The sequence below is a fragment of the Salvia splendens genome, chromosome 4 (assembly GCF_004379255.2).
Source record: "Salvia splendens isolate huo1 chromosome 4, SspV2, whole genome shotgun sequence".
Lineage (NCBI taxonomy): Eukaryota > Viridiplantae > Streptophyta > Magnoliopsida > Lamiales > Lamiaceae > Salvia > Salvia splendens.
Genome location: NC_056035.1, coordinates 3,810,883 through 3,824,076, shown reverse-complemented (window position 1 = coordinate 3,824,076; position 13,194 = coordinate 3,810,883). Strand labels below are relative to the sequence as shown.

At 44.6% G+C, this 13,194-nt stretch overlaps 1 protein-coding gene across 1 annotated transcript; it reads right to left on the bottom strand.

Moving 5' to 3' along the window:
- Positions 1-515: 515 nt before the first annotated feature.
- On the bottom strand, positions 516-1,436 carry LOC121800504 (transcription factor bHLH168-like). The gene is made up of 3 exons (XM_042200069.1): positions 1,262-1,436; positions 781-1,107; positions 516-677 (listed from the first exon to the last, which is right to left on the bottom strand). The coding sequence occupies exons 1-3, from the start codon at positions 1,394-1,396 to the stop codon at positions 576-578; spliced, it is 564 nt and encodes a 187-aa protein (XP_042056003.1). The 5' UTR covers positions 1,397-1,436; the 3' UTR covers positions 516-575.
- Between the last annotated feature and the right edge of the window lie 11,758 nt (positions 1,437-13,194).

Genomic DNA, 13,194 nt, shown 5'->3' with positions numbered 1-13,194 from the left:
TGTATTGTACTACTTTCTTCTTCGTATAATATTCAAGTGCAACAATTATCTCATTTTTCACCTAAATTAATGTATTTTACTTCCTTATTCTTAATTTACTTTGCCAATTAGTACCCCTTATTACTTGTCATTGTCGATATTATTCGTGACGTTGGATGGAGAGAGTATTTTTAAGATAATTACATGATGATACATAAAACATAAGTAAAGACTTTTTGTAAAAATAAATTCGACCGTAATTCTACTACAAATGTTAAAAGAACATTCAAACATTTTCATGGGATATGATCATATGAATTTAACGAAATCATATGAATATAAAATATTTTTATAGCTATAATGTTCACGGTTACAAGTTCACCGGTTTAATGGGTGAAATCACATTTGTCTGATCGTAACTAAAAGAACATGAATTTACTATACGTCCACAACACGAGAGATGCATAAGAAATATTTAGAATGATATTACCATAAAAAATTAAATAATGTAAACAAAATTGCAATGGTCTCACCCTAGAAATGAGTCTGATATCCTTAACACTTACTAGGAAATTATAATTGCATAAATAATGGTCTCAATTTCCTTTAAAAAAGAAATTTTGCAGGTTTGAAGAAATGATCTCATGTATCCTATCACTTATTCTTGAAATGTCCACTCCAACCCTGCAAATTTTAACCTGCCATAAACAATATATATTCCATGTAATACTTCTATTACATAATCATAAAATATCATAGTAGTTAATAAGTAAAGTTAATGAAGCTCTATTTAATGATCACCTGAGCATGGAGAGTGTGGATGATGCTGTCGCCAACACGAGAGACGTTGATGGTGAGAACTTCAGCCGCTTCTTGTTCGATTACGCTAATCACTTGACTTAGCAAGAAATTCTTGTTTAGGCCACTGATCAACACCACCTCCACACCATAACCTAACTCCCTCACTGTCAGAATTGGAGGCTTTGAAGAAGTTCTAGCTATGTAGTTTGTCGTTGCGCCATGATTTATGAGTTGTGTCTTTCTTCTATTCAATTCTTCTATCCTCTCTGTCAAGATCTTGATGTAAGCAGCTGCTTCATCTATCTGATCTTGTTGTGACAAGAATTCCTACACATATGTGTATACTATGTTTTAACAAATTCTAAGCATTCAAAACCCTAACTAGTATTGAAATTCAATTTATTTAAAGTGCATTCTAAACAAATCTAAATTTATATGAACATTAAGCATTGTATGGAAAATGAAGACGTATAATACATACCTTGGGTTGGCTGAAATGGCGATCGGGAATGATGGAAACGAGCTTAAAACTAAGAGCTTTCATTCGAATCCTTCGATTTTTTTCAACGGTTTTTCTCTCTAGTTTGTTCTTGGAATCTGGCTCGCAGCGCTTCATTGCAAACCCTAGATCGAAGAAAAATAATTAAAAAAGTAAAAAAGAAATTATTTAGCTGGTTATGAATATATGAGCTCTATGTTAACAGAGTATCAAGACATGTATATATATACATACACAGAGAGAGTGAGTGGTGCCCTTTAAAAGCGTAAGAGCAGTGGCCATAACATATTTTTTTCAAAGATAAGTAGGGTCAAGGTTGAAATTAATAATACGTCTCTTCGATTGTATAATTCGTTGAGTATATAGGTAGGAAGGAACGTGGAATTTGCTTTGTTTATGTGCAAATTAAGCTATTGTCCTCGGTTTCATTAATGCATGACAAAAAAAAACGGCTGCATTATTGCTTACATCCATTTTGGTATTTATGTAATATTGTTCATGTAGCATGGCTCTTATGCAAGGATGACAAGCATAAATCGAAAAATATGTAATATTGTTCATATTTAGGGGTTTTTTATGAATATTTTATATACTTGGCATATATATGCAATTTATTGGTAAATAAAACAAAACAAATACTGTTGTAAAAAGAAAACTTAAATGATAAAGCGATCAGAATAATTTTAACTCCTCGCTCCAACATGCACTTTGGAGGGTTTAAGGGAGGATATTCGCAAATGAAACAAATAAATATCTCATATAAGTGTAATGAAATACTACTTACTACAAACTGAAATCCCTATATAATTAAGTCCATCGAGCGGTATTTAAATATAGTGTGTACCATGTATTATGTTTATATATGTTTCTTTGGTGGAGACAAAAGTAAAGAGTAGAAAGAAAAATATGTTCCTTTTCTTAATTAGTAGCATGAAATTTTTTCCGATCAGCACTAATTTCGAAGGTAGATTTAGAAAATGAAGCAAATTATAGTAGAATATGAACACGTGTGGTGTGACTGGTTAATAGTAATGAATAATTTGAATACGTGTAGCTAGGATTAAGATGGAGCGGTCCTAGCGATTTGAATTTTGAATGGTATTCCAATTCCACCTTTGAAACTCTTAACACGTGCTACAAGCGGAATCCGTACCATAACTTTGTATATTTGCTATATATGAACATTATACTATACTCCACCCATCCGCAAATGATTGATTTCTTTTGGACACGTATATATAAACATTGTATATTATACTTCATCTAACCGTAAATGATTGATTTCTTTTGGACACATGATTCGAAAAGATAATATTTATTGAATTAGAATGGAAAAAATAAAATATGAGAGAGAAAATAGAGAAAATAAAATATGAGAGAGAAAATAGATAAGAGAAAATAAATAAAGTAAACGAGAGAATAAATATTTAGCTTTTTACTAAAAAAATCAATTAGTTACAGTTAGACAATCCAAAATTGAAAATTGACTTCCTACAATGAGACAGAGAGAGTTTAGCATATGCATAATTTTCATTCTCAGTTAAATCCATTTGATAATATCATAAAATTAATTAGTCTGCACATACGGAAGAACATTTCTACATTTTTATAAATTTTGTGACTGTGATTGTGATTTTCTGTATAGTAGTAATACATATTGTAGTTATTATTTGGTTACATTCCTATATTATGTATTAATTATTAAGCCAATGTCTCTTAAGCTAAATCATTATTGGAGGTTGAATAATACGTATAAAGAAGCTCTTTGTTGCTTTTGAATAAAAGTGTTAGTGTTCCCTTTTAGAAAGTGAAAGAACGATTGGTTGATTGCCTCAATACAAAATTCAATCACGAGCGAATTCACAATTATTCTATGAAGTTTTGAGGAAAAAATTTGTTTTTCTCTTATTACCATTTAACTATACAATACTTATTTTTTAGCTATTTAAGAAAAAGTTTAATTCAAAATGGTTATGATGAATCCGCGAATTATTGATGTTAATAAATGCTGGTAGCGAATGAAGATTATGACACAGAATTTACGTGGTTCGATTTACTGAGGTAAATCTACGTCCACGGGAAGAAGGGAGGGCAAGATTGTATTGCTTGATCTGGGATTACAGCTTACAACACAGACTTGCTATATGGTATTTTATCTCTAGAGAGCTTAACCCTTTTCTATCTGATCTAAGTTCTATTTATACATTGAACTAAGATCGTGGTTTGCAGCCCCACTAACAAGATCGTGGGTGAGCAATAACTGCTCAATAACTGCTTCATACCACTAAATAGATCGTGGGTATAGTGGAGGTCGTGGAGGCCTTTCATGAGTCCACTAACTCCTAGTTCGGTCGAATGCTGAGACCGAACTGCTGGACTTTACCGATCAACTCTTGCCGATCTGAGAGGAGAGCTTGACTGGTCGGCTTTTACCGAGCTGTAGGCTGAGTCCGAACTCTTTGGTCGTGCCGAACTCTTTGGTGCCGAACAGATACTCTTTCTTGGGCTCTGGGCTGATGGGCCGTCACTGTTATTGGGCTTGCCATTAGGGTTTAGTTCGTACCCCATCACTACCCCCCCCGAAAAGCGGAGTGAATCACTTCGGCGAGGTGAGTCACTTCGGCATTCTGGATAATGGTAAGGGGGAGGCTGACGTCAGGGGACGTGCCTTGCGCGTGCCTGCATTAAATGCGACAGTAAAATCCGGCCGTTGAATCCTGAAAAGGTGGGATTCGAAACGGCGCAACGATCTCGAAATCTTTCCCGAATCTGATAAATATGCTCCTTTTTCCTCATTTGAACACCTTTGCTGTTGCGTCTTCTATACTCTCTCTTTCTCGAGAAATTTTCTTCCGCTTTCAAGAGCTTCTTCAGACTTTCTTCACCTTCAAAAAGTAAGAAAAATGTCTTCTTCTTCTTCGGAGTCGGGTAGCGGTAGGAAAGGGGATAAGGGGTCTTCTGGCCGGAAAGAGTCCGGGGAGAAGACCGTAGAGTATTTCCCTAGTATTTTGAGCAAGGATACTGTGATATCCCTACCCGAAAAATACTTTTTTCCTGGGGGGAAGGCGGTGGTACCTGACGGTGATCATAGGGCTGACTCCCCGCCGGAGGGGTACGCCACCGTGTACGAGGCCTGCTTAGAATGCGGGCTTCGTTTCCCCCTCCCTTCTGCCTTTATAGATTTACTAGATTTTTTTCAGCTTCCTTTAGGCCAAGTGACTCCGAACTCTTGGAGGCACTTGTCGGCCTTCGCTGCCGAACTCCGTAGGTTAGGAAGGGATTTGTCTTTGAAGGCGATCCTTAAATTCTTTCAATTTAAGAGGAAGGGGTCTTGGTTTTACTTGATCCCTTTACAGCCCTTTAGAGCCTTTTGTAAAACGAAGTGGCCGAAGTGGCAAAATCGCTTCTTCTACTATGATAGGACCGCGGCTCCTAGTTTTCCCTGGAGAGGGCCGGAGTCCGTTATCCGTCACCCTCGGCCTGAACCGTTGGACGAGCTCGATGGCGAGCTCAACAAGATTCCCATAGTTAGGAAACAATACACGGAGTCTGAGCTCGTCAAGGGCGACGTCGTGTTCGACATCTCGTCTTCGGACGAAGAGGCCGAGGGTGAGGATTTCTCTTTATCTTTATGCTCTACTGCTTTAACAAAGAAAATCTGACTTTGCTTTCTTGCTTTTTGGCAGTGTACATGCTGAGTAAAGCTAGCCGCAAATCTTCGGAGTCCAAGGAGCCGGAGAGGCCGAAAACCACCAGCTCGGCGTCTGATGCCGAGAGGACTCCGAAAAGGCAAAAAACCTCTTCGGATCCGAAGAAGCCGGAGTCGACTTCGGCAAAGGGGAAGGGGAGGGCCCAGAAGCCCCCGAGAGCGCCAGAGAAAGACGTGGTCTTGGCGCCTCCTTCGGAACATATCTGTGAGCCGTTTTTATGGCCCACGGACTTCGCCGAGGTGAATTCTCTTCTTGATTTTCTGGCCTTGCTTTTTTCCTGTATTTTTTGTGGCCCCTTTGTTGACTTTTTTCTTTATTCATTTTCAGAGGAACGATATGCTCTCCAAGCTCGTCGCCGTCGAACTCTCCAAAGCGTCCAATGACTATGCCGAGATGCAGAGGAAGTTGGCGGCTGCTTGTCATCGGGCCGAACAGGCTGAGGCTAACTTTGAGAAGGCCAGAGCTGCTAGGATTTCGGCCCAGGATGAAGCTCAGTTTGCCAAAAACCAGCTCGTCATCCAGCGAGAGCAGACGAAGCGGAGCGATGCTGCTGCCGTGGTTGCCCAAGGGGAGGCTCTCCGTGTTTACACGGAGAAACTCTTTTTGAGCAGCCAGTTCTCGGCCTTTGTCGGTAGCCTGGTAAGGCTAATTGCCGATAAGGGCGAGCAGGGGGCCGACGTCGTGCTGCCTCTGTACAGCCGAGAGATAGCAGCTCGGCTTCAGAATCTGCCGCTCCTTGAGGAGCTCGCTTCATCCTCGGTCCTGCTTTCTGCAGACCGAGTCCGGAGTTGTCGAGCTGATCGGGACGAGAACCTGGAGGCTATCTTTGCCTCCGTGGGACCCGTTTCACCCGCTTCGACTTACAACGGAGAGGGTGAGGCCGAGCCGCTGGAGCTGGAGGCCGAAGTCGAGCGGGCCGGGCATCCGGAGAAGGAAGCCGATCAGGAGGCGGAGGCGAGGCCGGCAGGAGGCGAGGCCGAGGCTGAGGTAGCTCAGGAGAAAGAAGCTGAACCAGACCAAGGAGCCGGAGACGAAGCTGGTGGAGTATGATTTCGTCTCCCTTCTCTTAGTCTAGTTTCTTTCTTGTAAAATGGCCTTGAAGCCCTCCTAGTGTAAGAAATTTTCCTTGTGAATGAAAAATTCTCTACACTTGTCTTCGTATAGCTTTTCGTACTCACCTTTATTCCTGTTGTATTTTACTATCTGCTCGGTACAGCTGCCGAACTAATATAGCTGCTTTGTACTCAAGGAGATGGAGATACTTCACTGGAAACGGCTGTACTCTTCGGCTTTAGACGAAGCTGAGAAAAGAGCTATAGCCGATCAGACGAAGAATGACGAGCTTCTGGCTCGTTTAGTGAAGCTGGAGGCCGATAATAAGGACTTAGAGTCCGATAAGAAGGATCTGGAGGCCGAGCTGAATACGACCGTTGCTGAGAGGACTGCGTACGAGGATTACATCCGTGTGCGCGGGGGATTGACCATATCAGATGTTCAGAGTCGAGTTGACGAACTGTGGGAGGAATATCATGTACTCCGGAGGAACAATGCGCTGGAGAGCTCGGCTTGCCAACAAGTTGTGAAATCATTACGGCGCTGGGCTTCTCGGTACGACATTGTTCTTTCTCGGCGCCCCTCCATAGAAAGATTCCTTCGGCATATCGTGGCAACAGATGCTCGCACTCCAGATCAAACCTCTGGTTCCCTTGTTCAAAATCCTACTCCCAGTCAACAACGAACTCCGGAACAGCCGGAAACGTCAAGACGAGAACGGGCTCAGGAGCAACCGGAATCGTCAAGACAGGGACGGACTGAAACTCGCCGAGGAGTTGTGACTATGAGCGAGCACGATCAGCAGATGCTTATTGCAGAGACTCTTCATCGCCGAGGTGTTAGGACTTCTCGGGCTCGGGGAAGAGGCGTTGGGTCGAGGATAGCATCTCGTCGACCTGCTTATTCTTCATCTGCTCGGAACAACCGAACTCGGCTTCCAGAGGATTTTGCAGATAGGTGGCTTAACTTCAGCAACCCTGGACAGTAGAATAGTCCTTTGTAATAGCGTAACGCCATTTTGTAGGGTAGCTGAGTTGTATGCCGAACAAGATTTGAAAAATGAAATTTTGTTTTCGCTTCTAACACTGTATTTACAGCTTAGCGAAAAAATTTCATCGTACTTGTCCTCGGTCTTATGAAGTAAACTTCTTTGACCGAACTTGGTCCTCGGTCTTATGAAGTAAACTTCTTTGACCGGACTCGTCTTTGGTCTGATGAAATAAACATCTTTGACCGGACTCGTCTTTGGTCTGATGAAATAAACATCTTTGACCGGACTCGTCTTTGGTCTGATGAAATAAACATCTTTGACCGGACTCGTCTTTGGTCTGATGAAATAAACATCTTTGACCAGACTTGGTTTGTGTTCTAATTTGGCGATTTTTGTCGCCGGGATCGAACTTTCCCTTGTCCTAATTCGGCGAGTTTTATCGCGTGGATCGGACTTTCCCATTTAACCGAAGTGGTCTTATGCAGTAAACCTCTTTGACTAGACATGGTCGTCCCCGGTCTTATGAGGTAAACTTCTTTGACCGAACTTGGTCGTCCTAATTCGGCGAGGTTTATCGCGTGGATCGGACTTTCCCTTATTGCAGTTCGTTTCAGACGAAGTGCTTGTTAAGCTGAATTGCGGTCTTGTATCCTCCTTGGAAGCTTGGACTCACAATCGTTGGCTTATTGCAGTTCGTTTCAGACGGACTGCTTGTTAAGCTGACTTGTGGTCATATCCTCCTTAGAAGCTTGGACTCACAATAGTCTTTAATAATCGATCTAAAAAGGGGATCAGTCTTTAAAGAACGATATAACTTGGTACCATTTGTAAGAGACGACAAGCGCATAGAGACAAAACACATAGGGAAAAAATGAAAAAGACGAAAGAAAAAAACTTTAAACTTTTTATAAAACGACAAGTAAAAGGTACAAGTAAAAACAAACAAATAAAAACATGTACCCCTATGACCGAACTAGACACAAGACAGACTGACCGGACTTTGTCTCTTACAAGTGGAACTTCTTTAGGTTGGAGACGTGCCATGTTCGGGGTACTTGTTCTCCTGACATGTGAGTCAATTTATAAGACCCTTTGCCGAGGACTTCTGACACCCGATACGGACCCTCCCATGTGGGTTCGAGTTTGCCCAGCTTTTCAGCTCGGCTTACTTCGTTGTTTCTCAAGACGAGATCTCCCACTTGAAATTGAAGCTTTTTCACCCTTTGGTTATAATACCGGGCTACTTGCTCCTTATACTTGGCTGCTTTTATGCACGCCAATTCTCTTCTTTCTTCGGCGAGATCTAGTTCTGCTCTCAGTCCGTCGTCATTCATTTCTGAGGAGAAATTTAGAGTTCGGGGACTGGGTACGCCGATCTCCACCGGAATTACGGCTTCAGTGCCGTACACCAGACTATACGGAGTTTCACCGTTGGAGGTTTTGGGTGTAGTTCGATAGGACCATAGGACTTGAGGGAGATTTTCTACCCATTGTCCTTTGGCTTGTTCTAACCGAGCTTTTAACCCTTTCACCAGAATCCGGTTCGTTACTTCCGTTTGTCCGTTTGCTTGGGGATGGGAGACCGAAGTGAACCGCTGTTGAATGTTCAGCTCTTGGCACCAATTCTTGAACGTCTTGTCGGTGAACTGAGTCCCATTATCCGAGATGAGGATGTGGGGTATGCCAAATCGGCACACTATGTTCTTCCAGACGAAGTCCAATGCCTTTGAGCTCGTTATCGTAGCTAATGGTTCAGCCTCCACCCACTTCGTGAAGTAGTCCACGGCAACGATAAGGAATTTCATTTGCCGAGGAGCTTGAGGAAGTGGTCCCACTATGTCTATGCCCCATTGCATGAAAGGCCAAGGGCTTTGCATAGTGTATAGATCGGTCTGCGGCATCCTTGGGACATTTGCATGAATTTGGCACTTCGTACACTTCTTGACGAGCTGAACTGCCTCTTGTACCATGGTTGGCCAATAATATCCCCATCTCAGAACTTTTTTAGCTAAAGCTCTGGCTCCGATGTGGCTACCGCACGATCCTTCATGAACTTCTCTGAGGATGTAGTCCGTCTCTTCTGGTCCTACGCACCGCAATAACGGCTGGAGGTAAGACTTTCTAAAGAGGACTCCTTCATGAAGTTCGTACCGAAGAGCTCGGCACGTGATCTTCCGAGCTTCTCTCTTATCCTCGGGCAATTGTCCTTGATCCAGATACTGCAAGATCGGCGTCATCCAGTTCGGCGAGCTGGATACTGAATGTACCTCGGCTTCATCAATGCTTCGATGCATTAATTCTTCCGCCTTTGAGCTCGGATCTGAGGCCAACTTACTTAAGGCATCTGCTCGGCTATTTTCCGCTCTGGGAATGCGGATTATCCGAAAATAGGAGAAACTTCGGCTGATGCTTTGCGCTTTGTCCAAATACTTCTTCATTCTCTCGTCACGAGCTTCACTTGTACCCAACATGTGATTTACTATGACTTGTGAATCACAATGGACTTTGAGAGATTTGACGAGCAGACTTTGCGCTAACTGGAGTCCGGCCAGGAGGGCTTCGTACTCGGCTTCATTATTAGTAGTGGGGAATAGGAAACGAAGTGAGTAGGTTACCTCGTGTCCGTCGGGAGCGACAAGTAAAATACCAGCTCCACTTCCCATCTTGTTTGAAGCTCCATCTACGAATCCGCTCCAGCAGTCCGGCGGCTCTACTTCGGATTCCAAGGGCTGTGCTAGTTCGGCATTGGCAGAATTCTTCTGTTCGGCAATAATAGGAATTGCTCGATCGAACTTCGCTTCTGCAAGAAAATCTGCCAAGGCTTGTCCCTTGATGGCTTTCCGAGGTAGATATTCAATTGTGTGCTCTCCCAACTCTATAGCCCACTTGGCGATTCTGCCTGATGCTTCTGGTTTGGTCAACACTTGCCGAAGTGGCAGATCAGTTAAGACGCATACCTTGTGAGCATAGAAGTATGGCCGCAGTCTCCTTGCTGCATTTACTAATGCTAGAGCAATCTTTTCCAGAGGTTGATACCTGGTTTCTGGACCTCTTAATGCTCGGCTTGTAAAATAGATGGGAAGCTGCTTTAGGCCTTCTTCTCGTACAAGCACCGCGCTGATGGTTTGATCCGATGCCGCTAAGTATAAGAATATTACTTCGGCTTCGGTTGGAGCAGAGAGAATAGGAAGCTCGGCTAGATAACTTTTGAGCTCGTCAAAGGCCTTTTTCTGCTCGGCTCCCCACTCGAACTTTGGTGCCTTTTTCAACACCTTGAAGAACGGCAGTTGCTTTTCGGCTGCTTGGGAAAGGAATCGACTCAGTGCGGCTAGACATCCGGTTAGCCTTTGCACGTCATGTATGGACTTCGGCATTGCCATGTTCTGAACGACTTGAACTTTTGAGGGGTTTGCCTTGAGTCCGTCTTTTGAAACCCAACAACCCAGAAACTTTCCCGAATCTACCAAAAAGGTACACTTTTGGGGATTAAGTTTGAGGTTGGCTTTCTTGAGCACGTTGAGAGTGGACTTGAGGTTGTGCTCGTACTCCGAGGTGCTTTTGCTCTTGACGACTATATCGTCAACATACACTTCGACCTCCTTTCCAATCAGGTGCCGAAAAAGCTTGTCTACCATCCTTTGATAAGTGGCTCCGGCATTCTTTAAACCGAATGGCATCTTTTTATAAGCGAAAATGCCGAAATCAGTAATGAAGGCCGTTTTTGAAGCGTCAATCTCATCCATTAAAACCTGATGGTATCCTTTGTATAGATCAAGAAAACAAAAAATTTCAAAGCCTATCAGAGCTTCTACTTTTTTATCTATGTTCGGAAGGGGATAGCAATCTTTGGGACAGTGCTTATTTAGATCGGTGAAATCTATGCACATCCGCCATCCTCCTTCCTTTTTCTTGATCATGACAGGATTGGCCACCCACGAAGGATACTTCACTTCGAATAACACATCCGCCTTCAATAATTGACGGACTTCGTCATGGATGACTTGACTTCGTTCTGCTGCAAAGAGTCTTTGCTTCTGTTTTATCGGCCGGACCGAAGGATCAATATTTAAACGATGAGTGATTACCTCGGGGGGCACTCCGGTCATGTCCAACGGAGACCATGCAAAGACGTCTTTGTACTCCTTGAGGAGCTGGATGGTTTTTTCCCGAAGTAGAGGCGTTCCCGCGAAGCCGATCTTAACCGTTCTGGATGGATCGTCTTCGTACAGCTGAACTGTCATCGAATTCGGCTCCGGTATGACTTCGGTCATTGCCTCTGACTCCGGCTGCTGTGATTGCTATGCTTGGTGGTGCCGATCTGACTGCTCGGCACTTCTAAGCGCAATTTGCAGACATTCCTTTGCTCTCTTTTGGTCACCTCGGATGACCGCTATCCCTCCTTTAGTAGGGATCTTGATGGTGAGGTGATAAGTGGAGCAAATGGCCCGAACTGTGTTGAGCCAGTCTCTTCCCAGGATGACGTTGTACGGGGACCGAGCTTTCACCACGAAAAACTCAATCATCGTACTGGAGCTAGTAGGCGCTTTCCCCACCGTGATCGGAAGGCTGATAATACCTTCAGGGCGGGTGTCCTCCTGGGCGAAGCTCTTCAGGGGAAGCGGAGCCGGGCTGAGCCGAGCTGGGTCCACTTCTAGTTTGTCGAAGCACTCTTTAAAAAGAATGCTGACTGACGCTCCTGTATCCACAAACACCCTGTGGATCAGTTTGTTTGCCACTCCGGCTTGGATGACAATGGCGTCTTGGTGAGGAGAGATGGCCGGGACGGGATCAGCATCCGAGAACGTAATCACTTCGTCCTGCTTCAGCCTTTTATGCGTTGGCTCCTCTCGATTGGAGCCCCTGCGCTCTGACTTCAGGGACGACTTGGTCTTCCCGGCAGGGAGAGCGTCAATAGTCAGGATTACTCCATCATATTGCGGCTCGTCATCGTCTTCGGGATCCGGCTGCCTTTTCGGATCCTGAGGAGCGCAGTTCGCACCTCTCTGCTTCTTATTCTTCTTTGACTGCTTGCTTTGGTATTTTTTCAATGTCCCTGCCCTCACAAGAACATCGATACCTGCAGCCAAGTTTCTGCACTCCTCGGTATCGTGACCGTGGTCTTGATGGTAGGAGCAGTAGTTATCCTGGGGTCGGCGCGCGGCTGATTTCGTCATCCGCTTTGGCTTTTCGAACAGGTCAGAGTGTAGTTCGAAAATTTCCGCTCTCGGCTTGTTCAGCGGTACGAACTGAGCGGGCGGCTTCTCGGGATTGAGACGGGGTCCCAATCTGTCTTGCACCGGAGTCCTTTGAATCCTTTCAAAAGGAGTTCGGCGAGGATGTCCCTGATCGCCAAAAGGAGTTCGGCGAGGATGTCCCTGATCGCTATGATCGGGCTTCCTCCTGTCTCCTCGGGACGATGAGCTGTCTAACGACCGTTTGCGACGGTCTGCCTCATCGGCCCGGGAGTACTGGTCCGCAATGTCCCACATTTCCTGAGCTGTCTGCGGACCGCACTCAACGAGCTTCCTGTAGAGAGCTCCGGGCAGGATTCCATTTTGGAATGCCGAGATGACAAGCAGATCGTTGAGATCGTCTACTTGCAGGCATTCCTTGTGGAATCTTGTCATAAAGTCGCTGATTTTTTCGTCGCGACCTTGACGAATGGAAAGCAGCTGAGCCGAAGTGATTCGGGCTTCCGCTTTCTGAAAGAACCTCCTGTGGAAGGCATCCATTAGATCTCGGTAAGATCTGATGCTGCCCTGGGGGAGGCTATCGAACCACCTTCTCGCGTTCCCGATGAGCAGCTCGGGAAACAGCTTGCACATGTGGACCTCGTTGAGACCCTGGTTCGCCATGTTATACTGATAGCGCCCCAAGAAATCGTGAGGGTCCACGAGCCCGTCGTAAGTCATCGACGGAGTTCGGTAGTTCTGTGGTAGGGGAGTTCGGGTGATGTCGTCCGAGAACGGAGTCTTCAGTGCTCCGTACACGGCGAATCCGATATCTCGTCGGTATGGAGGAGATTGAGTTCTCCTGTGATTCCGGTACCGAGGAAGAGCAGGAATATGTCGGGGTTGAGGATTCTTTCTCCTGGGAGATGCGACACTACTGCGGTAGTGACTTTCTTGTGCGGAGGGAGAAGGAGAATCCGTCGTTTTCGT

Bases quoted from the DNA above. Each gene is read 5' to 3' on its own strand.
- LOC121800504 (XM_042200069.1), bottom strand. From the start codon at position 1,396: ATGAAGCGCTGCGAGCCAGATTCCAAGAACAAACTAGAGAGAAAAACC. The intron at 1,108-1,261 runs GTATGTATTATA...ACATATGTGTAG, and splicing joins GCCATTTCAGCCAACCCAAG to GAATTCTTGTCACAACAAGA. The intron at 678-780 runs GTGATCATTAAA...TGTTTATGGCAG, and splicing joins TCCACACTCTCCATGCTCAG to GTTAAAATTTGCAGGGTTGG.